Source organism: Colossoma macropomum, unplaced genomic scaffold, assembly GCF_904425465.1.
Source record: "Colossoma macropomum unplaced genomic scaffold, Colossoma_macropomum, whole genome shotgun sequence".
NCBI classification, from domain to species: domain Eukaryota; kingdom Metazoa; phylum Chordata; class Actinopteri; order Characiformes; family Serrasalmidae; genus Colossoma; species Colossoma macropomum.
Window position 1 is genome coordinate 31421710 of NW_023494784.1, and position 26983 is coordinate 31448692.

A 26983-nucleotide genomic window follows, 5' to 3' on the forward strand; every position below is an offset into this window, starting at 1 on the left:
ATTACCATAGTAATGCATTACTATGTTATTATTAATTATAAGTTAACATTAATGTATTAATAACATTGATAAGGCATTAGTAGCAACTTTAAAATGTATTAACATGTCAACATAACATGATAACTTATTAACTGCACATTCTTTTTAAACACTACTAACACATCTTAGATTGGCCGTTTGAGCCACGTGTGCTAGGGCAGGCATGCAAGCTGTATGTTAATGTAATAGAAACTGTGGTTGTAGCTTTGGCTGTATTTGAAAGTAGTTATTTGAAGTGATACCAAAGTCCGTATATAGGAAAGTCTGTCCACGCAGCATCCATCTTTGCAACGCTGGCCAAATTACTATTTTAAAAACATTTTTGAAGTCACCAGTAAAATCTGACAAAAACCTCAAATATGTAATGTTTGGCTACCGCGCAGATCTCCACAACAAGGGGGTGGGGGTGGTTCTCCACTTGTGCCACAATATCATCGACCCTCGTGGCATAACCATGGCTCTCTTCCTTGAAGTGCAGAACTTTCTCCATAAACGGACGCCACGCTGAGGGTCATGAGCTCTTCCATTCATATTTTAACAAGTGACTTGGTTAAAATTTACATTTTATCATTTATAATGTCTCTGGCGATACCTTCAGCATCTTTGGCACACTACGCAGGACAGTGATAGTGAGAGCACTATGAGTAAATCAACAAGCAGAAAACTAACAAAAGCAACAGCGTAGTGGAAACCTACAGTTCCCAGACATTACAACTCATGAGCAGTGAAAAAGGTGACAAGTTCAGAACGCTGTGTTCCAGCAACATTGTTCCTAATAGAAAATTTTGAAGTAAAATACAGCTGTACCTGCTGTAATCATTTTAAAGACCCTATATGTATTATAAATAGCAGTACCACTTAGCTCATCATTTGAGTACTACTGGCTCCAAAATGATGAGTCATGCTTGGACCCCGATGATTGCATAATAGATGACTGCCAAGCTCTCATAGTGGTTATGACATTCAACAGAAATCAGCAAATTCAATTTCAAACAAACTGAAGTGGTAACTTATTGTCTTGGTTGCAAACAATAATAATTTTCACATAATCAACCTTTTTTGGTCCACTGTTTGAAAGATATTGCAGAAAGAAACGTGAATAAAAGAAATCCTTAACGCTAAAAACGTCCCTCTTTTTACATTTAAGTAAAGACATCTTGTTTTGGGGGAGCGGAGGAATTCTCCCTCAGAATGTCCCCTCTCCTAAAATTAAAACCTCATCAAATCTACACGATTCAGGTGAAAGGCATATTCAGCATTCAAAACAGCGAATTCGGCAGAAAGCCGATGAGCTGGCATGTATGAGCTCCTCTCAAGAACCACTGACTGTATATGAGATACATGTGACATTCATACTCATTGTAGCCACTGAGGCTCTCACCAGACACTGGTGATGAAAACTGGAAACGAAGTTCACTCATGCGTTCACGTGATAAAAATAATGTTTTGAATTACTGAAAGTAATAAATACATGCTGACGAGGCTTATTTTCCAACTATGTAGCTATGATGAAACAAATTAATTTATGTTTTTTTTACATTCAGTGGAAAATTTGAGCATTTAAGACATCTTAATTGTGGTTGATTATTTTAATGGTTTGACAGTCTTAAAACAAATAAATAAAACTGTGTATCAAAATCTGTCATGAAAAAGCAGACACTGGTCTACCGACTTTGACGTAGTCCGATATTGAGAGTAAACTTTGTCCAGCCAGTGAAAGCTAGGCTGAAAACGCGTTGTGTACATGTCTTTAGTTAGTGTATGCTGGGAGGAGCAGTGTTACAGGACACCTGCAGACCAGTGCAAAGCCTGCCTGCTTTAATTAGCTCTCCCTGCAGCCTCTCCATATTCATTACACACTATTCCACTGAGACACACTCACATACACAGAACGCACAAACACGCACACTCTCCCACATTCACAAAGATGCTCATAAACATGTTCAGCAGGGGAGAGAGATAAAAGGGAGGAAAGCAGTTAGCCAATATGTTCTTGGGCATCTTTGTGCGAGTCTGTGCAAGAACGACAAATAAGCAGTGAGGAAATTGAAAGTTCTTTTCATTTCTTCTCTCTCTCTCCTTTTCATAAACGTTTCTCCGACAGAGGAGTCGGATTGCTGCCGGATTCAGAGCCCAAATGAGATTAGCCCTGGTCAGGGTGATGTCACAGCTCTGACCTTTGCGACTGTCCACTGCTCCCGATGGGGCACAGCTGAAATAATGAGAACCGTTTCCATAGCAGCTTAATAGGTGCCAGTTGTAGAAACGGAGCGAGCCAATCAGGGGGCGGCCAGACAGAGTCAGGCTAAGCACCTTCTCTCTCTCTCTCTCTCTCTCTCTCTCTCAAAATACTTCAGTGACTTAACATTCATGACAAGTCAAACTGTTCACTTGCAAAGGTGCCAACGGATATGAAGCCATTAAAAAAAAAAAAGAAATCCTACAATAATTGGGCCAGAAAAACACTTGAAACATATCAATGCGATGGATAGACAATGGAGAGTTATCGAATGATTCAGAGTGCTCTGATTGGCAGAGAGGCACTCTCTGAAGGAGCCGGGGTTCTTCAAGCAGCCAATTAGCAGCTGATTCTGATGAATTCATTTGCATACTCTCCAGTAATTAGAGGAAACAGGCGGGTGAATGCTGAATATTCAACAGGCGAGCAGACACAGCACTGCATGTTCCTCTGCTTATTAGCATAAAATACATAACTGTGTAACACACACGCACACACACCCATCTGCGGCACACAGAGGCCACCTCACACACAAACTTTCACCTTCAAAGATATAAATAAATAGATGCTTGTGACAAGGTGAACTACAGTTATGTCCCATAACAAAAGGTCTTTAAAATATGAATACATAATATAATCAAATGGGCAACAATATATCAAATGTTGCTACACAGTATGAATATTTCTGAATCATTAACATGCAAACACACTACACTGTTTATTATTCTGAATACGTGAAAAAAGAATAAATACAGCCAAAACAGTAGAAAAGAGTGGCACTAAAACGTACCATAAAAGTCCTGGAACACCAAGGAGACAGATTCTGACATTTAATCTTCCTCTCCCACCGTTATCACAATGATTTGATTATTCTGTTTTTAATTTGTGGTTATTAGAACTGGGCTGTAATATAGAAGAGTTGGCATGTGGAGAAGATAACTTTTAATGAAAGTCTCATTCTGAGTCCAACCCCTGAAACATGGCTGTTTTTCTTTCAGACAGCTAGACTGAGAGAGAGAAGGAGAGAAGCGCATCCATCTACTCACACTCAAAGCACAGACTCTGTCTGCCCTTTTTTTTTTGATAATCAAAATACTGTAGGGGGGAGTTACTCATTCCCCAGTCTTAACCCTTGAAAGTCACGGTAATCACTTAGAACAAAAGCATGTGATTATTTCATATTCATTATTCTTCACTCGTAGCCCACTGGAACAAGTGGAGAAATTCCGTCAACAAGTGTGGATTCTAAACTTCCGATTCATATCCAACTTGTGTTACTAAGTGGAAGAAAAAACAACTATTAGAATTTCAGTTTGATGAGTTTTTGTCTTTTAGTGGAAAGACATCTTTACATTTATGCCACTGTTTTACCACTGAAACAAATAAAACAAACCAGAGGGTGGTGGTAGTGGTGAGGGATGATGGGGAGTATTTTTTGGGGGTACTCTCTCTCTGGGCCTGCAGGATAATGATGATGAAAGCTAAGGGGAGCAGGGCAGAGGTGGCTTAATGGCACCCCAGATCCAGAACACAGGAGCTGGGCTGAAACACAACGAGAGAGCAGAGCACCGCAGCCATCTGTTCTGAGGTAGTCCAGGCAGGAGGCAGTGGGGCAGGGGGCACAGCGGGTAGAGAACCTGCCATTATAACATTCAGAGTCAAACTGATCTCCCACATACACACAGCTGAGTCACACAGAGAGAAACAGCAAGGACAAACCAGGGGATATGGATAGGAGATAGAAAAAGAAAACAGGAAATTAAAAGAAAAAAAGGAAAAAAAACAAGACAGAGAGAAAGAAGAAAGAAGATAAATTAAGCAAAAAATAATGAAAGAAAGAAAGAAAGAAAGAAAAAGAAAGAAAGAAAGAAAGAAAGAAATAGAGAAAGAGAGAAAGAAAAATAGAAGCAAGATAAATGAAGCAAGAAAGAGCAAAATAAAGAAACAAAGAAAGAAAAAAATAAAGAAATAAAGAAAAACAAAAAAGTAACAAGAAGGAAAGAAAGCAAAATAAAGAAAGAGAAAAGAGTAGAAAAAAAGAAAAAAAGGGAAAATAGAATAAGTGAGAGAAAGAATCAAGAAAGAAAAGGAAAAGTAAAGGGTTGAGTGGGAGGTGGAAAGATGGTGTAGTAAATATTAAGTGAAATAAGAAAAGAGACCAGAAAAGGGAAAGAGAAACAAGACCAAAACAGGAAGATTAAGCAAGCAAGGTAGTGAAGGATAGCACTATAAAGAAAAACTGTGGAGAAAAGAGGAAGAAAAGCACAAGAGATAAAACAAAAAAAAATGGACAAAATGAAAAAAGAAGGGAAGAAAGCGAGAAAAAAGTAAAAGGAGGTCAGCTAATGAGCGTATGCTTAGAGGAGGAATTGAGGGGGATTAGAGGAGGGCTTTAGCTGGGCCAGCGCAGGGCCAGGTGGACACCACTTCATGAAAAGGGCTGAGGGCTTTAGGAAGTTCCACATATGTGCCTCTTAAAGACAGAGAAAGACAGAGAGAGGCAAGAATGGAGAGAAAGAGAGGGGAAATCTATTCTTCTATAGCTCACACACACAAACAGACATAGCTTCAGGGTTTTAGGGATTTTTATCCAGTTAAGTGGAACTGGAGGCCCCAAGGTGGGGTTACAGATTCCAACGGCCACTCTTACTGAAACGTGTGTGTATGACAGAGAGGGAGAAATAGAGAGAGAGAGAGAGAGAGAGAGAGAGAGAGAGAGAGAGAGAGAGAGAGAGAAAGAGATATTAGTAAGACAATAAAAGGCCCCTTTCCCTTTTTTCAGTGTCAGTGGGCTCCACCCCACATCACTAGCTCTGTAATTATAACACAATGAGCTGCACTATTAGGAAGACCATCATTAAAGCAAACGCTCTGACAATGCTGAGCTAACGCTGCCCTAATAATCATTGCGACACTGATCAAATACAATACATTTAATACAAAAAAAAAAGAGGTGGACACTGGTTTCACATTGAAACTGAGGACCATGAAAAGCGTAGCGCACTTACAGTCTTTTGAGCCACCCTAGTAAAATGACAGAACGGCTCTTTGTGTTATTTCCAGTAATTTTACACTTCAATAGAAGATTCTGTGCTTTTGACAGGGAACACAATTAAACAGACCATTCGTATTCACTCAGACAGAGAGACCCCCAGGGTACAGGACAGCAAAACAACAAAGCCACTTCGGAGTCTGGGACTTGACCTGGATTTCACACTCACTCAAACACACAAGCTTGTACAAATGCATGCATATACACACCGACACTCATACACACCCATACTCCATTCATTAACAGCTCTCAGAGAATTGGTGCAGCATGGCGTCTTAATCAGTCAGTGCTCTATTCTCACGTGAATATTAACATGCCAATCACAACGCTAGACCTGAGGGCTTTTCCCAGCAACAAAACATCTCTCACATGCAAATACAGCTTTCTGTCTGTCTCAGAGTGTTCGGGATGTGTGATGTGTTTCAGTTGGACAACTTCTTCTCTGCATGCCCTTCTTCAATCTCACCATGTTCAGCGTATGGGAAGACAAGGACTGTAAGCAGAGCCACTCTTGGCCAGACACTATGTGGAAATGTGCGTGTATAGTCTGGCTCTAAAGCCATGAAGCCCCTTTTATTGTCCCGTATCCTCACAGAGGATCAAACAGAATTATTGATGCTGGTTTCCTGCACGGATCTGAGGTGGGACAGGTAAGTGCACCTTCATCCGGACAGATCAAAGGTGTGTAGGTGTCAGGCTGAAGCCAGGCTGGCTAGGTGTAGTGGAGAAGGCCACGACCCCACAAAGCCAGAACTGATCCAGGCCTCAACCGCAAAACATCAGTGAGGGAACACAAGGAAGCCACTTATTCTCTAATTGGTCCAACCTGAACACTGCTGTAGACAAAATCGCAAGCATGTGAGTTTGAGGGAAGTCTATAAACTGACCATTTCTGGAGCCATCTGTCTTTGACCGCTCACCTGCTTGTCGCTCGGAAGTGCTTAAACCCCCCCCCCAACCATTCCGGTCTCTCTCCCTCTTTCTAAGTTAGCTAAGAGGTGCTTAACCTCCCTGAGAGAGATCTTGGGTGAGATTTGCTTTGAGCATGCTAGGAGAGTAATGGCAGAGGAAGCCAATCAATAGCTCTCTGCTTGATGACGGCCATTCAGGACGTAATTGCGTAGGGTGCTTTTTCCTCCAATGGAATATAACTGCCTCCCTTTCATCTAGCAGCCCCCAGAAGACCACACCATTACAGGCTTTGTCCAACCTCTAATAGCTCTCAGGTCCGGGCTCTATGCGACAGGTGGCCAATGTGTAAGCTATAGATTATACAAAGTATACCATAGGTGGCCCTTTTTCACTAAAACAGTAGCTTACAGACCCAAAGTGCAGCGGCCTATGATCCAGGGTCTACATGATGAGTCGAATGAGAGGACATTGGAGGAAAATAGTGACCCCCGTCTTCCAAGGCGGGGAACAAGTGCCATGTGGCAACAGCAGCTCTCCAGCTGTACCAGCCGTCTCCATGACAACCTGTTTGACGCCACACCTCCCACCACCGCCGCACCCGCCATACCGCTCGAATACATTAGCAGCTTTCCACAGCGCTGACGAGCTAAAGCCTCATCACACCTCGTCAAGCAAGCAGACTGCTAATTACATATAGAGACACGGTCCCGGGTGGCGCAGGGAGACAACTGCACATTAAAATGAATGTTAGAGAGGTTGGCAGTGCTAACGCACATTAACAAGACTCTGTCCTTCTGCTCTGGCCATCAGGCCCAGGGCTGAGAGTTTACAGAGGACAAGCTGCTTGGAGCATTGATGGACAGTGAGAGATGGAGGAAAAAGAGTGAGAGAAAGCAGAAGGGGCAGAAGAAACCCCAGTCTACCCCATGCAGGAAGTGGTGTGGAGCAGAAGGACAAGGCTGGAAAGACAACACAACAGACTGCACAACAGAATGCCTTCCCTCTGCCTGGGTCTCTGTATCCTGCTTTTGTTCACTATCAGACTCTTCAAAGCAGTTAACTTCTGAAGAACTTTTCCCTATTCTCTACCACCCCCCTCACTGCAGATTTGACCTTGTGGAACCCCTAAGAACATTTGTGCTGCGTTCACATGTCGCCATTGAAAAAATACATCATTCTGTGCCTCATTCTGGTCAGTGAGTGACAACAGCATGCAGCCACACAAACGCTGTCATGGTGACAGCATCACTGGCAAAAAACGGATGATTATCAGACGAGAGCTTCAGCAGTGTGACGGCAAAAGGTGGGAAAATTGAACTCTTGACGGAATGCTCCGCTGACTGCTGGTGGTAGCAGAATTTTCCGTTGCTGTATCCTGTTTGCCATCGGCTGTTTACAGTCATAATGTAAACACAGCATTATGAAGTTGCTGTGTAGAAAGATGGAACTTTCATTTGTAATTAAGCCCACTATGAAAGTCCTGAGACTGTAAATTCAGCTATGGAGTACCTGGTGATAGCAGAGATGACAGGAAAAAAAAATGCTAGGACCAAAAAGTTTAGCATCTCATAAATATTCATGTGCATGTCTCCGCCTAGTTGGAAATGAATTTTTTCTTTCCACCTTCTGACACTTGATTGACAGAGCATATCAGTACAGCTTCCATAAAGGAGAGAATTATTCCAGCAATCTGTCCAGTTTGAGAAGGAAATCTATAATTCATTTGGTTGTGACTGTCCTCTGACCGAATGTGAAATGTAAACAGACCTGGGAGACTAAGAATGAAGTTTATGCAATTTCTGCGGTAAAGAAAAAAAATGAAAACACCCTTGTAATATATGATGAACTGAGTGCAAGTGAGGATTTTTTCATCATTAAATAGAAAAGATGCAACCCTGTCTTGAGTTCACAGCTTTTTAAACAGAGATGACAGATGGGCAGAAAAACAAACTGTTCAATAAACAAAACCTTGAAGCTAGGATCACACAGAAAAAAAGGGCTGAATTTCTCATTGCAAGATCCATATAGAGAGCATGAAGTCTCTCAGAGTGGCCTGAATCTCCTTAAAAGCCAAACTTTTTTTGTATGTAGGGCTTCCAGAACCTTCTTTCGGTTTTGTGCAGTTGAGGACATGGTCACTGAGTGAGCCCAGACTCAGCCATTAAGCTGAACGTGGAGGTAAAGCCCACGAGGCGTAGGGTGTAATCATACTTACACACAGAGCTCCACTAATCTGTCCTGTTCATTAGCACACTGCGCGCAGTGTTAACATTAGCCACAGAGCCCCGTAATAGCACAAATTACACTGTCATCCTCCACCATAATCATCCTCCACTCCAAAGACATTAAAGCAAAGCAAGGCCTGGAAACTAACAGAGGGAGGATGTGGGTAATGGCACAAAAAGAGGCTATGGAAAACACACAAAACTAATTCAACCTACTTCTGTGATCTATAACTGTTCATGTCCTTTTCCAAATTACCTTATCAAAGATCTGCTTTGTTAATCATAACTACATATCAGAGATGGCAAGGAACACAACTTTACCAAATTAGATTATTAGAGTCAGTTCATCATATGACTTCTGCACATGACCATGCCTCTATCCAACATTCTGATTTAGCCAATCTGCAAAGCCAGAAACATCGTATAATGGAATACCTGATCTCCGTATATCTCTTATTATTGGACCCATCCTTCCTCCAATCTTCAGATTATTTGATTTTGTCTGGGGCAAACAACCTTCATAACTTACACTAATAAATCTGTATCTCTGTCTTGACCTTTAAACACAAAGTCTGCTGCATATGCAAACAGAACGCTTTTCATTCTGCTGAGAGGGACACAGAAAACTCAGGTTTTTGCCTCTTCAGTCTATGTTCCTTGCACTCAAACATATCCTGAAAGTAGAGACAGGCATATTTTTCAAATATACAAACATTACTCTTAGTATAAATCGTGTATTATCTTGTCATTTTAAGTATGTGTTTTGACTGAATGTGTAACATAGAATCACAGAGAACACTGCGACACAAGAAGCTGGTACTTGGTCTCATGCCGTGGAGAACCCTCAGGGCAATCGAAGATCACAGAGCAGCCCTAATGACTTCTGTGAAAGAGTTACATGTATTATAGTAATACATACTTCTCTTATTTTATTGTAAAAATTTTGGGTGAAAACAAAACAGTTAAATTCTAGAAATTCTCCCATTGGTTGGGACTGCAGGTGGAGCGGAATGAAGGCCTAATATATTTAGGAACTGACAGCGGAAACAAGCAATTTTGATTTGCTTTCCAATTTGTGGGAAGGAAGAAAAAAACATCACTGTAGGCCTTTTGTAAGACCTAGATACATCACTGACTGCGAGTACAAGTTATAGCGTGACCAGTGCATTTCAGACAGAAAACATGCCACAGGCTAGCAGTCAGGATTGGGTGACACCACAGGGATTCCCAGTGGTTGTATGATGTATGTGCAATTCTTGCTGGTTAATGTAATGAGAAAACACTGATGAACAAACATATGAAAATTATACAAAATTGTGAGTTCTGTCAAACTGATACGACAAAGGCATGTTTGTTTATTCTCACTGTGGTAGTAACAGGTTATCAGGGACATGAAAGCTGGAAATTTGTCTATTGCTTTTGGTGTCACAATGACTCATCCTTCACTGAAAGGCAGATTGAGTTGAAGTTCTTCACAGAATACTCATGTCAGTCCAAAGTATGGGAGAAGGACTGTCACTCACAAAAGCACATAAGGGCAACACATGGTCAAAAGGCAGCAAAATCTGTCTCTGTCCACAGAGCAACTGATGGGTCTTCGGACTTCAGTGGAAAGCCAAAGGCGGCCCTGCTCTCTCTTTTTTGTAAAAGAACAGGCTAATTTTCTAAGTATTCCAGCCAAGCTTAGAATGTGTAAAGGGAAACCAAGTGACTGCAAAAACTGATGAACACATTTATAAATGTAAATAAAATAAAATGACTCTCTGTTGTGTTTCTTCTGATAGACAGAAGTTAAATGCATCTGAACCAGAATGCACACAGACGCACCCACAGATTTGCTCAACACATCAGTGGCAACTTATCAAAACTTTTAACTTCTTACATTTTTTTAACACCATTTAAAACACCAGCTGCTCTGTACACTGTACAAACATTTCACCTTTAGTGGACCGATATAAATTGTCTATAAAATACCTGGAATAAAATCTTGTGATATTAACTTATATTAAAATTAGGAAAGTGTGGTTCTTTGCATCTCAGATATGAGGTTTTGTTACAACATTACAACATCCTACAAAAATACTAAAACACTAAAATACAAGAATATAAGGATGGCACCATTTACGCTCACTGCCACATGGGGAAAAACATCTTTAGAAACAGTACTTTATTTCTTTATTTAGTTTAAAGTTTAGTTGTCGTGAGGATATTTCACAGAAGGTTGATTTTAACCAATGAAAACAGCGGATGATATTTTATCTCAATAAAACCCTCCCATCAAGTCCAATGCACTTTTGTTACTAAGCACTCTGAATGTGGGGAAAACTGGACCCATCAAACAATAATGGCAACAATTTTGCCAATGTGACTTAAGCATGTGTACACTTAGCCCATTGTGGTTAAAAAAACCAATATTATATATATATATATATATATATATATATATATATATATATATATATATATATATATATATATATATATATAAAATAAATATAATAAAAATGTCCAGCAACTTTACAGAGCTGATCGAGGCTCTGCTGTGTTTGTGTGTAGTCCCTGACTCAGCATGGAGTTCTGAGCAATAACAAGGAGTAAACAGAACAAGCTCTGAAGTGAAAAACAGCATTAGTGTTAATGTTGTCAAAACTCTGTGTGAAGAGACCCTATGTCTCTATGTCCACTCTGGCAGAAATGGAAACTGTCTTAAATACTTTGAATATGCAACTATAATATGCATATATTGATGTTGTTGGAACAAAACCTTGTGTCCACTTTTGCTACTTTTTTTTAACATAATTTGTGCAAACTGGCTTAAAATAAAATCTTGTTACATTAACTTACATTGAAAGTTTTTTCTTTCTCCTGTAAAGTTACTTTTTTTGAGATATGAGGTTTCGATCTGACAGCTCTAAACTAAAAACCTACTAGTCACTCTCTCTCTTTCCTGTCTATGAAGAGCAGATCTAAAAACTCAATTGCAGAAAAGTTGGGACAGTAAATTAAATGCTAATGAAAATAGAAAGCAGTGACTTGTAAATTCAGTTTCACCTGTAGTAAACTGAAAATGGTACAAAAACGACATTATGTTTTACCTGTTTTTAAATGATTTTATATATATTTTTATATGATTTTTTTTTTTTTGTAATTATACGCTCAGTCCAAAATTTGATGCCTGCAAAACATGGCAAAAATTCCACTGTGTTATATCACCTTTCCTTTTAACAGCACTTAATCATCATTTGGAGACACCAATTGATCCAGTTTTGAAGGCATATTTTTTTTTGCCATTCTTCTGTTATACAGGTCTTTAGGTCTTCCCCCGCACCGTGACAGACCCTGGCTTTTGAACTTTACGCTGGCAACAATCTGGATGGTTGATGTTTATTGACAATATGCTTTTTTTCAAAGTATTGCCGAGCTCATGTGGTGATATCCAACACAGAAACATGTCAATTTTTAACGCAGTACCATCTGAGGGGTTAAAGGTCATGGGCATTCATTTGTGGTTTTCAGCCTTTTCCTTTACGTTTCCGGATTCCCTGAATCTTTTGATGAGTAGCAGCCTTTTTGCAGCCCGTCCTTGCTCATAAAGAACTAGGCCTTGTCTGGATGCTCCTTTTATACCCAAAGACTTCTTTGTTTTTTGAATATTTCACAACAATTCTAGTCTTAAATTGTTAAATTGCTCCTGTCCATCTTTTTTAGAATGTTTTCAGAGCAAACATATATTTAATAAAATCAAAAATGTAAAAAATAATGAAGCTGATAAGATAAAACATGAAATATCTTGTCTTTGTATTGTTTTTGTTCAAATATAGACCAAGTCCCAACTTCTTTGGAATTGGGTTTGTACATGGAATAGTCTTAAAACAGCAGGTTGCCTGTGTGTGGATAGAGCTGGGCTTGGATAAAGCCAGCACTGTGGCTAATTAGAGAAGGAAACTACTGAAGCCGTAAACAGAGGATCCAAGTGAATGCTTTTACAAGTGCATCCTCCAGCAAATGAGACTGAACTAATCAAATAAAGACTAGCTTTCCCTTTGCACTTTGGCAGGACCATTCGCCTGTCTGTGTTTGGCCACACTACTGTGTGTGAGTGAGTATTAACACATGCTTTGTTTACCACAGAGCCAGCATCCCTGAAGAGAGTGCTGAGGAATGGGGCTGCTTACCCAGTGAGGGCTGATGCACCATAAACACAGAGAGCGCAGGAGAGACAGACAGACAAGACAAAATAAAGACGAAGAAGACAGGGTGATTTTCAGCCTGCACTCATCGTACCATTGTACTGCTAAAAGAATTATTGAGGAACTCTGAGTCCATCTCTTAATCTGGCCTATAAACACAGTAAGACACAGCCAGAGTGAGAATGTCCAGACCTGAACTAAATAACACCAAGGTACATCTTCTCCAGCTACAAATCACTATGACAAAGACCTGATACACACTGTATCCTTATATACATATACTGTACCTGCCAGAATCTGGCTGTTAAACCTGGCCATTTACGGATCTACAGGCTGTGTGTGCTTCGTTTAGGAGGGCTGTTAGGTAAGCTGGTGTTCCTGCCTTTGGTTCCTATTCAAAAGAACACTGCCAGCCAGCCCTGATTCATCTGCCAGATGATTGTTCATACTCTGAAACCGGCCTAAGCAAGCCCAAGCCACATCTTCGCTTGTTAATGTAATCAAAGGCAGGAATGGGCCGATAATGAAAAGTGGAATAAGACGGAACAAGAGGCTTAGCACAGAGGTGCTATTCAGACCAGTGGAGGCAAGGGGAGGCCAAATCAAACTGCTGTCTTTTCAGCAGCCAGACGCGCAGACGCAATCACGTATTCATGGCCTTTCCCTATTCAGTGAATAATCTTAATCAGGACATTGTATCGTGGGAATCAAAGGAGCGATGATTGAACTTCCATCAAAGAGGGGGTCTTTCAGGGATTCAAATGGAGATGCAGAGAGGAAAAAAGCCCACCGATCTGACTACTGTACGCCAGGCTTCATCTAAAGGCACTAGCCGCCCACCTACCCGGCCCTGTGATACTGTTACCATGGAGAGTTCCAGACTGAGAAGGGCACAACCTTTAAAGAAAATAAACTTATCTCCATTCCAGATCACTATTCAAGCTCTTAAAGGTGAGCGAGGCGCCAGTGCTGGTGGAGGCAGCTCTAAAGACACTGCCCTAAGACCCGTTTCAGCCTTTCCAAGGCTCACATTTGGGCGTGTCAAGCTGATCTTTGATCAGGGCCTGAAAGCAAGACCGATGTGAAGTGTGGACAGCTCTGTGTTACATTAAAAGCTTTCCCCACGCTCTCGGGGGTGAACACGCTCCTGTCGGAAAGTGTACACCGTTCGTGCAGTAGATGCTGGATAATGGAAGCCAGATGCTGCAGCTGCCTCCTGCACATCAAAAGCGCTGAGGAGAGCAAACACAAGAGGACAGACAGGAGGAAAAGCTTAAACAATGAGAGGGAGGGGGGAGGATGGTAGAACAGTGAGGGAGCTGCTCCATCACTGTCGGCAACGATCCGGTCTCTGAAAGGGAATATGTAAGCAGCACCATCTGTGACTGCACCTCTACTATCCTTTTAGAGACTATTAGCAGAGTCGCTAAAGGCCAGACGCTCCGGCCCTCAGACACACACACACACACACACACACACACACACACACACACACACACACACACACACAGACACAGACACAGCGTGCATCAGGGCTAAGTTTAGAAAAAGCAGTATCATGTAAGTTATTGTAGTGCAGGTTAACTGAAGGCTTTTCTTACAACTGCAGGTTCTGAAATGTTCAATTATTGACGTTTCTGAGAATTTTATGAAAATTACCTACCACAGGAAATAACTGAGCCTCTCTTATACCGCTAGCATCTTGATACTAGGGTTGTCTCTATATAGAACTGCTTGACAGCAATATTGGAAATACTTGTTATAACCTGAACCTGATTTTTCTGTGCTTTTCAAATTCAATCTCATAACTCTCCAAATGTTAAACCCATTAAATGGGTAACTAAAGAATTTAAACATGGCCTCATTCAACATGTTCCGAAGGGAAAATTAACAATGAAACAAACATCACACTGTATTTAAAACAAATACAAAATTAGTTATTCCTGTTTATTGTTTTGAAAAGTATTCGGTCATAGTTTTTCATTTTTTCCCTATAATTTGGAATTGGCAGCTGCCATTTACATTGGATTAAGATTTTGTGATGAATGGACTAATAGAAGTGTTCAAATTACTTGGAATAAATGATGTCCAAGGTAGCAGCACTATTTAACATTTAGCAATTGATGGGTAGAATACACTAAACTATATTTTTTGATGATGTGCTATTCGGCATCTCTACTCATCTGAAATGAACACTGAAATGTTTACTGTTACCGTAGCTATAGTATTGAAAAAGCACTGAACTTCCTGTATGTCAGGCAACACCACCTGACACCTCTTCACTGCTGATATTTTGCTTTTATCATCAACCCAAAAGCATCAGCCACTGCCACACTCCCTCAGGTCTAAACCTGCCTGCTTCATCTCCAATCATCTCACCTCTCAACACACGGCCCAGAATACTGGTAATTGTGTTGAGATGTGATTGTGAGAGACTGATTTGAGGTGTTTTTTGTCTGCCTTTCCATGTCTGTGCACATGTGTACGTGTGTATGTGTGTGTGCAGTGAAAGGGTGTGATATCACATCTGATTCTGAGAGATATTACACTTTATCTGTGTGTTGCACAGTAGTCCACAGATAACAACTCAGTACATAATTCTAATACAGAGAGAAGCTGAAGATTACATTACTGCCACCTATTTCCATCCCAAATGATTAGCAGTGGTCAATGTTATCTATACTTAATCATATAAGAAGTTGATTGTCTACATTTTAGCATGGACTATGATGAAAAATGCACACATATCTGCAGAGGTATTTGTTGACTACCATTACAGAACAGCTAAGAAAAAACATGACCACTATCACTAATGGCATTTAAACTGTACGTTGCCTTCAAAAACAACCACTTATCAAACACGGCCAGTGTCAAAGACGTACATTTACAGTCTTATAAGGGAAAGCAACCGTAACTGTGTTTATTTAATGGGAGAGTCATATTTTTGTGCCTTTTAAATGTGGTCGGAGAAAAGGAGGCATTGAAGAGCAGCAATTATGCTAAATCACTCCAAATTAAGTTTAATTATGTAATATTTCACTTTTGATAATTCGCAATAGAGCTATTGAGATAAAGGTCTATCGCAAGGAATAATCTGGAAGTATTTAAAGTTGCTCTGTTTCAATAGACTTGTTCTGTTTGGAGTTATAGCTTTGGCCACAGACCCAACTACGTTTTGGAGTGGTTTTCAGATCTCTATCTATGTAATAATCCTGTGTTTCACAATAAGGTTGAAGCCGTCTGTGTTTTGTGCGCTTGAGATGTTGTGGTATGACGTAAAAGAGTCGTTTGTTATCTGGAGAAGCTATTAAGATATAGGAAAAATGGTGCCTAAAATAGATTTAGGTTCAGCATGTGCATCTTTAGCACAACAGCAGAATGAGAGACATTTGGCAGGCTTTTCAGTCCTCCATCTGTCTGCAGGATGTAAAACATCTTAATGGGCCTCATCCACCACCTGGGGCCATACCTTTCCTCAGCAGAGCAGCAGTATACCACACACACCTACACACTAGACCCCTATGTCCCAGCAGCTAAACACCCCTAGGCTTACTAGTCTGTCACAAATGTTAATAAAATGGCATCATACATTCTAACAACATGCACAGCGGCAGAAGCAAGAGATGGAGACTTCACACTTGAGTCATAAGCTTGAGCCAGCTCCCGAGAGTATGGTCAATTACTGACAGTCTCCATCTACTGCGACTGTCAAGTTGGACGAAGTTGGACGATTTAAATGCACAAAAGTAATTACATTTGTCTACCAACCTTTTAGTGAGTTTTCTTTTAATGTGTATGTTAATCAGTGTCTTGAATAGTTAAAGTAACAGTAGACTTTAGGCTACTTCCCCTCACAAAACAATTTTAGTTCTAACAAAAAAAAGTTCTGAGAGAAAGCTGTTTCCAGTTTAAGCAGGTACAGCAGGAAGTGTGATGTCAATCAGTGATGGCTAAGGGGTGCGATTGGATGATGGTATATTGCACACATCAAATGTTAACTGACTCGTATTTAAGCGACGCGTGACTCGACTAGGTCTAGAGACTAACCACTGATGAAATTCTAGCCTGAGGGGGAAAAAAAAACATGTCTGGAACACGTGTGAGAAAAAAAAGTTAGGACTGCTAGCTTTAATACTGTAAATAAATAAAAATTTAGTGCTCAGTTTACATATTCCCTTAGGCTACGTTTACCCAGCAGGTAAAAGCGGCCCAAATCTTTTTCTGCATATGTGACACAGATGTGTCATCTGTGTGGCAGTGTGAACAGCAAAAACCGCACTGAATCTGACATTTTCAATTCCGATTTGAGACGCTTTCATATGTGGTACTGAAATCCGATACGTATCCGATCCGCGGCAATGCGACTCAGTCTGAACAGCCAGATCGGAAATCATGCGACTTTTACGTCAGTCCAACTCGACATTCGTCATAATTTCGCGCTGCTTAGACTCAAACATTTAGGCTGATGTTTCTGTACAATAAAACATTAGAAGAGACTCATCGCAGCCGCTCCATGTTCGAAGAGGTTTCGAACGAAATGGCCGAACGTGGCCGGAGGAGACCGAGGCTGCAGCATCAGAGAAGAGTTTAAAGAATCCGAGGACACGAACCAAAGAAGTGGCCGTGGCCGAATAACGCGCCCTTTTTACGACGAACTTGAACACACTGTGGGTGATAAGTCCAGCTGTCAACCGCTGGAACTTTATCCTCGCTCATGTGATGCTGGCAAAGACGAAACTGAAAGCTCCGGGAGCGACTGGCGTTCGCTGGCTGTAATGATTGTTTACCTCTGGACGAGCCGCCACGTGAAGCATTGCTCTTTTGCGCATGCGGGTCGGTTTAGGAGCGTGATCTGTTCAGACTGATGTCGCATACAGGTCACATTTAAAAGATAATGTGAACAGCTAAACAAAAAATCGGATTTGCTGAGAAAATCAGATTTAGGCCACTTTTACCTGCTGTGTAAACATAGCCTTAGTTACATATTTCTGCTTAGATTCCCTCAATTTAGCTTTGGGAAAGCACAATCATTACTGCAATGCAGGTTCCATATGGCTTTCATTAAGGGAAATTCTTCATTCTGATGGCAGTGCTTATAAGAGCTGGTGCACTTGCTACTGTAACTGAAACTGTTTGCTGATCTATCAGAAGTTTTAGTAAGTTACCGATCAAATTCCTTTAAAATTTACTAAAGTTTCAGATGGATTAGTTAGCTAGCTTACATGCTACTAAAATACAGACCAACCAACCGTTTGTTATTTTGTCTATTTCCTTTAAATAACACAAAGACTGCATGTAGTGCTTCTGTTCCGTTCTTCAGGTTAAAGGGTTTTCTATAATGAAATGACCGTTATTTGAAGCGGTGTCGAACATGACAGGTTTTGTAGGGGTTTACTTTTGTAAAATGCAAAGCCCACATCTCATAATGAAATGAAACTTGTTTGTTTTCAGCACCTACCATCTATAAACAACTCCAAACAAGGAGGGACTGCAAATGTTACAACATAGGTGGGGTAAATTGTAACAGACAGAGGGGCTAGTCATAACAGTCTCTAAAGAGTCTGATAAGTTGATGTAAACATAGTTAAATAAATACTGCTTTCCTTGTTTTCTTATGGAGGCTTGGTTGTAACACCACATTACAAATTATTGTCTGTACTTTAGCCTAGCTAGCTTTCACTGTGAGCTGTTTACATGCTTTAAATGGAGCTGTATAGCAGCCAGCAAGAGGGTGATCAGAATAATACAGCAGAGGATTCTGTGGCATACATTCAATATAAGTTATCTAATTGAAACACTGACACATAGCAATGGGAACAAGAGGAAGAAAACAGAACCACATTCTACTTAAATCTTTATAACTACAAAAAAAAGCCATGTCACATTTTTCCCCGTGTTAGGTTGTGTCCCACTGTCTCCTACTGACAAATGCTCTTATCACATGCACACACTACAACACACTTTTTATTATAGCCTTGAGAAGGAATAAGATGATTTTTCACTGGCCAATGATCATTAACATTGAGTCCACCACGAGGTCTAATCTGGGCATGAAAAAGGTCTATTGTATAATGCACCAGTGGTACAATGTAAGAAGGGTTCAATGTCAGGCAGAAACAACTGGGTGTTTCTATGCACATGCACACACAGATTAAAACCAGACTAAACATCTGTCCTCCAGAGGATCTGGAGGGACAGTACAGTATCCAATAATGTTCACATAAACCACTGGATAGGTGTAAATTACCACCAATTTCAGACCCATTAACCAGTTAGCCTCCTGTAAAACAAGCTCTGTTTTTTTAACCAGTTAAGAATCTTTTGAAGCCAAATGGACACATCTGGTCACTGTTTGTATGTAGGATTGGGAAGGTTTTAGTATAGGACAGCATAGTCCAGTCTTTATTACTCTCCATTGTCATCCCCTTATCACAAGGCTGCAGGGCATCGTCCTGGCTCAAGCAGCCAGTGGCCAACAGCTGCATGGTCACCCTCACATCCACTCACCACTGGCCACTAATACAGCCATGGCCATTGGCCAGCGACTCCCACTGGCCACTAGAATGTGGTAAATAATGTGGAGATGAAGCCACAGAAAATCGAAGATGGCATCCATGCTGGCTGATATCAAACTAAATGTGCCTCTAACATTGGGACCCCCATCAGACTCCAGCCAAAAAAAACCAACAGAAAAACAAGCAATACACATCATATTATGAGGACACATACATAAAAGCAATAAGATATTTTCTCAAATAAGGGCAACCAGCACCTCTTGTATTTCATCATATGCATAATATAATAATGGTCAGAGACAAAGTCAGATGGCCACACAGCACCAGTGATACATAATGAAAATGGCAACCTGCACTTACCTGTCTACCATGCGCCTTGATGAGCCTGCCAAAATGCCACCCATATGTAAAGAGCATAAATATATGTAGCATCGTCATTTGTTAGTACAAAGGGTGCAGTGTGTGCACTTAGGCTGGGTTATAAAGCTCATTCTCATTTTATTTATTTAAATCTTGGAAAAATGAGGTCAAGCCCTCATTTAAATGGTGCAGACTTACAGAAAACATAAGTAACTGAATGAATGAATGAATGAATGAATAAAAAAACTACCCCTTAAAAATGCTGTAATTTAATATTATTTCTCACTTGTAAATTATATGCCCAAAGCTATCACAGCCTTGTCTAAATAGTGAATTCAGCTACTTTAACGTACACCCACTGCTGACACAGATGTTCAACTGAGAACACATAGCCTGTATAATTTCCAAAGAATAGCACTGCCAAGGGTGTTCTGAAGCAGCTGCACATGAGCTTAAGGTCACCATTACCAGTGCCAAGCAGTAGCTAGAGGGGTATAAAGCCCCCCAGCACTGGGCTATGAAGCAGTGGAACTGCATCCTCTGAAGTGATGGTGTGCCATCCTAAACCTTTGAGATGAGCTAAAGTGGTGTTTGTTATCCAGAACTACATAACTATGTAATTACTAACTAAGTAAATAACAATGTTATTGTGCAATTATATGTGAACACAAGAGCAAAAAACAAATAAAATCAAATTCAGCCCAGCTCATGATAACTTCACAGTGTAATATAAGCATTTGGTTTCAAGGTTTCCCAAAGTTTATTCCAGGAACAAGGGGCAATGTATCTGAAAGCACTCTTTCCTATGTCAGCATGAACCAGGGAGCGTATTACAGAAACTTCCTGTCTTTTGTCCTAAGTTAAGATCTGACAAGGTCAAGATAAGATTTTCTACAAATTTGTATTACAGAAGCAAATCTTATCTTAGTTTAGGAATTACATCTTATATTATAGCATTTTATCTCCTGTTAGGAATTCAAAATACTTGCTTGTGGTTGATGATCAACTGTTATGTCTGTTATGGAGCAACTGGCGACACGCTGAAACGTAAACACAGAACCAAAATAACGTCAAAAATATTAGCCAGACAGCAACCAATCAAAAAAAAAGGCAAAATAAAACTAAAGTTAGATCAAGTTGGAAAAAGTTATTGTGCCAGCACCTTGTGCGGTTTTTCAAGGTGGTCGCTCAGTTCAGTTTCCACTTCCCAAAGCTCTGGCATGCAAGCTATGCTAACGTTATTCCTTCTAACAAACAGTCTAATGTTCAACTCTGTCTCCTCATTATTCACCACCAGCGCTGCAGTGCTTTATTAGACATGTTTTTATCAACATTAACACACAGGAAATAAGAGGGGATGGGTGAAAACATGTCTTCAGGGATTTTTTTATACTGCAGATTTAGGGAAATCATCATCACTCTCAAAAGTGAAACCAGCATTTTGCACTATGAATAAATATAACTCCACTTTGCCATTTATAATGAATTTGTTATGCTGCCTGTCAGATCTGCCTAAAACAATATAATTGTATTTTCAGTAGAATGAGTAACAGTACAAATGAAACGTTAAAACAGAAGTTTGGACACTGTTGGAGTTGTCCTACAGTTAGGATAGTGTTTAGGAAATTTTGTCTAGTTAGGATGCTTCTATAATACACCCTTTTGTTATCTGGAATTAAGATGAGATTATGAAATTAGGAACTGTTGTTCTGTAATAGATACTGTCTTGAATTCAGTCCTAAATGAATTTGTCATGGTGAATAAAAAGACGGGACATTTCTGTGATATGGCCCCTCCTCCTTTCTCTCTCTAGTCACCTTAATTTGTTAAAGTATATTGAATACAAGCTGCTATGTTCTTAGGGTACAGTAGACACTGACCTTCCAGTCTAATAGAGAGGTAATATATGAAGGCAGTTTATGGAGAATGGCTTTATAAATTATCTGTGGTGGTCTCTTCTTACACCGAGAGAAGGCCACCCCTAATTTCCTATAACACAATGATAAGTACTGTATTTATTACCAGCTATGAAATTAAAAGCTAAATCATAATTTTGGTCCTGTTGACTGCTATGTAATCTCATTTTTTTGCTCCGTCCATATGGATCGGGATGATTTGATGATCTCATAGCAGAGGTTCTTTGACCCATCAAGCCATTATTTTTACATTAATTACTGCAATAATGCCTGTAAGTTATGCCTCCAAGTTATGTCTGTTTTGTCTGGAGCTTTGTTCCTTTTTACTGAAGCAAACACAAATGTGCTTGTTTCAATGAGGAATAATTAATATTGAATACTGTCATTGTTTCAATACTGCTGGCAATGACTGCAACTTCTAACGGCTAACCACGCTAGCACTGAGCGAAGGCAACTTCAGTTTGTGCTGGATTCCATCACCACGCCCCCCCTTGCCCCCAAACCTCTCTAATCCCTATTCCCTGTCTCACTGCAATTACTGCTCCTAAAAAAACACACACTTTTTCAGTAACCTTTACATCCTTCACCCCATCAAGCACTGACAGGGCAGTCTTGGACTGCTTATCTCCTCAGAACAACAGGCCACATTAGAATGATTGCGCAGAGATGGAAGAGTTAGCCACAATGGGCACGCCGACTATCACTCTGCAGACACCCGAGAAAGAGAGAGAGAGAGAGAGAGAGAGAGAGAGAGAGAGCGAGAGCGCGAGAGAGAGAGACCAAGTCAGACTAAGTCGGATTAGCCGAGGTGAAGGCTCTAGTGCAGCCAACGCTGTCTGATGAGTAGTGACGGTTCACCTTGAGAAAGACACAAGCTGAGCTGAGCTGGAAAAACTTTCTGCAAAGCCATGTGTCCCACCACACACAGGCTGAAAGGTGCAGATAGAGCAGAGCAGGCATGCTGGAGAATCAGCTAAAGTCTCCTTTCGTTTCCTAGTCAACTTAATTTGTTAAAGTGATGAGTTTAATGAGAAGCAAAATGTACATGATTGGACCTATGAAGCTAACTACCTAATGTACCTAACTAATAATGGTAGCTTGAAAAACATTCATGTCTTAATATGCTACTGCTACTGTTTAACAGCACAGCACAGTGTAATAAAAAGGATATGTAAAACCATTTATCTGGACAGCAAGAATTCATACCAACACTAACCATTTTTGTTTATAATAACTACACACTGAGCTTAACCATTTCCAAAGCTCTCCAAAAAGGGAGTCCAGTATTTACAGTTACCATCCAATACTTAGTTTATCTAATCAATCCTTTAATAAATTAATTAATTAATGCACTCAATGACTGGCATGACTGGAGTGCACTTGAGGACAATAATTCACACAAAAGTCGGAAATATAGGCAAGTCTATTCTCAACATGCTTTGAAGCAGGTGTGTAATGATGTAAGATTGTAGTTTGCACAATGCTATTGTTGCTACATCCGTTAATCTTTCAGCCCAGGCTACCTAGTAGCATCTGAGGCACTTGTGCTAACAGAATAAAAAAAATGTTCAGTAGCACAAAGGAAAATTCAGAAGCACATAAAGAAGAACATTCAAAACTATTTTCATCCAAGCATAAACTGGCTTTACAAGATATCCAGTGCAGACAGGGGCCAATTTAAGTGAACTAAAACTGGATCCTGGAGACCATGTTTACACTAGTCAAACCAGGAGAATTATTTAGTTACTTGAAGTTAAAGCAGGAGGTTTTCACATCTAATGAGAATGAGGTGTAATGACAGAAGCTACTGGTTAAGATTAGCTAATGTTAAAGCTAACACTGAAGCTATCAGAGCAGTGTTAGATGATAAGGAACTCATTTTCTTTCACATGAGGTCTTTTTGCAAACTTTAAGGAAACAATACAAAGAATGAACCACATTTAAGTCTACTAATCATCTTTTTCATAGAACGTTTTTAATTGCAAATCTGAGCATGTTACAGTCCTGCTTAATCTGACAGATTTATCAAGCTGTCAGCTAAGCTAACTCACCTTAACATTTATCTGTGATGCTATTTTTCATCATACATCATATTAAAATGTTTTTTTAGCAACCCAGATAAAGGCCCAATCCAATTTCAGCTTTTGGACCTACTACTTAGCCCTACACACATGTAAAAATTACGATAACCATTGTCTTATCTTAGTTTATTATCGTTTCAACGTATTATGGTCCTATTCTTCTTAACAAGCATAAAAATGCACTAGCAGTATGCAGATGTCTTGGTAGCTAACTAGCTAAATGTCCCACTCCACTTTAAATGGTGCAGCATTTCCAACGTCTGTGGCACCAGAATGTAACTGCTGCACCATTTAAGGTGGAACAGGAAAATTGGAACAAGAAGCTGGCAAATAGCTGATTTCAGCTTAATATCACCAAAGAATTAGAATAAAGAATAAATAATTGTCACATCCCTTTCTCCTTGCAGGCATATGATAACTAAATATCTAAATAAGTAACTAATGATAACTAAATAACTAAAGACCAGCAGTGAGGTTGCTGAACATCACCCTCCTCTGCTATCACTGCAGACTGGCAGGGTCGCCTACACAGCACTGCTTATAGCCTGTTAATGAAGTAATGTTCTTTTTTATTTGAGGGTCGTCCCATTTCATAAGGGAAGATTTCAACCACTACAGTTCCAAGGGGCAAGGTGACACTTGAAAACAAGGGGTAGGGGTAAAAATAAGAAACACTACCCCTTAAGATAAGATAAAGAAAGTTTATCTTACCTTATAGCCAGTGTAAGTCTGTCTGTTACCAGTTTTGTCACTGTGGTCTTCTACATTTAGTTTAATCCCAAAGTGTTTCAGATTCAAGAATGTAATAAACAACACCATTGTCCATATGATCAGGATAGCATATATCAGGCGTTATTTGTTAGCAACAACTTCCCACCATCTCTTAGTCTAATAATTCTGAATAATTTACTGCCACCACCGTTCTCACTGGGTAGATTTGTTTTGAGGAGTACTGTCAAAGCTTTACTTTTTGCTTGACAAAGGAAGCAAAGTTTACAGATGACTGTAATTAGCTGAGAGGCATGTCAATCATAACAATGCAAAGGTCAGCTGTTGTACATAATGTAGCTAATGTTACTTATTAGCTAAACTAGCACCATAGCTCTAGAGTCTAGAGACTGAAAAAGCAAACTTTGAACATCTACATATTGGGTAATGGCAAAATTGATTAAATTGAATTTTCTCACAAAAGCTTATTTCTTCCCTTGCTTTGTTCTACAGCTCTCTGCTGGAGTGCACAGTGTGTGTTGTGGCAGCAGCGCTGTGTATGGCAGCGCTCCTTGGCTCTCCCAGCAGCCGGCCAAATTAAAACAATTAAAAACTTAATTGCCCGTTAGGCGGAGCCTGCGGGGACGCCTGCACTCTGATTTGCTGAATCAATCATGCAGCTCACCCTCTGCAGCAGCACGGTCAGAGGCTCCACCTTCCTCAGGAACGGTGTCGTGAACAGGATGGGCAATGAATGGCCATGCAGGCAGGTGCTGGCGTCAGTGCCCAACACGATGCAGATTAAACCTGGCAGCGGGCACAGGGAAGGGACAGAGCCACTCGGACACATTCACTCACTCACACTCACACAAAACATGCCATATGGAGCTGAGAGCTGACTGCTCCATTTAACAGCAGCCCTACCACACACACACACACACACACACACACACACACACACACACACACACACACACACAGTGCCCCATTCACTATAATTTGTGCCCAGTAATGTTGGCTGTAGGCTCAAACCTGCTGTGTACCCTGAAACAAACTCCACTAACATTCCATCACACGTCGACCTCGCCACGGCCAGCGAAACAACACAGCATCTCATACCGTTTGCCCATTCATGTCAAACGATGCGCAACAACAACCATCAGCCTTCTGCTCCGAGCAAGGGAGAATGGGTAAAGAGAGAGAGAGAGAGAGAGAGAGAGAGAGAGAGAGAAGAAATGAGAAAGAAGCAGAAATGAGAGAGAAGCAGAAATGAACTACCTCAGCAGTCCAAATCCCTTCTTCTTTGTCTTCTTATCTGGCTCCTCAGCGGCCTCCTCTGCTTTCTTCTTCTCCTTGTCTTTCCCTTTGCTTTTCAATTTGTCCTTCTTCTTCCCTTTGGCTTTCTTCTTCTTGTCCTTCTTGCTCTCATCGCCCTCCCCGAGGCCCTGGCGCGAGGAGCCGCTGGCTGGGGTGTCCCGTCCTGAGCTTGCCTCAGACCCCTCATCTGATTCAAAGAGAGAGAGGGGGGGTGGGGGGCAGGAGGTCACTCACAGCTTGAGCATGCACTCATACAGCATTTTATCTCCATAGGAGGCTATACTCAGGTTGCAGGATGCTCAGCAAAATCAGCTGCAGGAATGCAAATGCTCATTCATCAAAGGATTTAACAGTCAACTCTAAAAACCCATCGGTGGGTCCAGACTCGTATTCCTCACTTTCATAATAATAATACTTTTTTTAATTACATATAGCACCTTCTCCAAAAGCTTGAAGCTCTCACAACCATTAAATTATAAACAAACAAAAATGGACAGCCATAACTAAAAGTAATTACACACACAGATAAATCAACGCATCTCTAAGAAACATAAGCTTTAAGAAGAGATTTAAAAGACTTCAAAGTATCTGCTCAGATGTAACGAATGAGCTGATTCCACAGAAGCGGAGCAGCAGAGGAAAAAGGTTTATCACCCACAGAACAAAGCTTGGACTTGGGCTGAATAAGTGAGGTAGACAGTAAAGACATAACATTTCACATATGCAGTAGCACCTTTTAATTAATCCAGTGAAAAACTTTCAGTATGGGTTGTTTAAGCCAACACCACATAACATGCATATTAGCTTCATAGTAGGAATTAAATCACTTGTAAACAATAAATTGCACAATACAAATCACTAAATAAATCAGTCTACAGTGTAAGGTTTAACAATTCAGTTTAGCTACATCAAACACTTAACTCAATATAACTCATAATAATGCTATCTAAACACTGTGTGCTGGTAAGAGAGGTGAGCCAGCAGCCAGAAGGTCAACAGTTCAACAGTTCCAGGACTGGACCAACCTGCCATTGAACCCTTGGGCAATTTTGCTGCTGGGCATTGTTATGCTGCAGGAATTCAAACTGTCAATGTCCCAAGAAAAACATCTCTCGCCATTTTTTATGGTGGTTGTTGTTTCTCTCTCAGTAAGAGATATAAAGAGAAAGGCACAGAAACTCCACCAAAAATCCCTAAAAGGCCGGCTGACATAACCATCTGTTACTAGTCTCAATACTGGAAGTGTGTGTATGTGAGAGAGAGGCACAGAGAGAGAGTGAGAGAGAGAATACCTGTCAGTATCAAGTGAAAAATATTTGTACACTAAAAAGCTATTCTAGGTCCCAAAATATTACTCGTTTTAAGTATTTTAATTGTAATGTAATTTAACCATATAAAAACAACTGGACATTTAGAATGTGTATGTGTG

General features: G+C 40.4%; 1 protein-coding gene across 6 annotated transcripts in view; it reads right to left on the bottom strand.

Moving 5' to 3' along the window:
- Nucleotides 1-26983, bottom strand: part of pard3bb (par-3 family cell polarity regulator beta b) — a 305148-nt gene that overhangs the window by 83241 nt on the left and 194924 nt on the right. For all 6 annotated transcript variants that reach the window (XM_036568581.1, XM_036568590.1, XM_036568609.1 and 3 more), the window contains one exon: nt 25516-25741. In XM_036568581.1, the coding sequence (XP_036424474.1) occupies nt 25516-25741 (226 nt within the window). The remainder of the gene's footprint in view (nt 1-25515; nt 25742-26983) is intronic.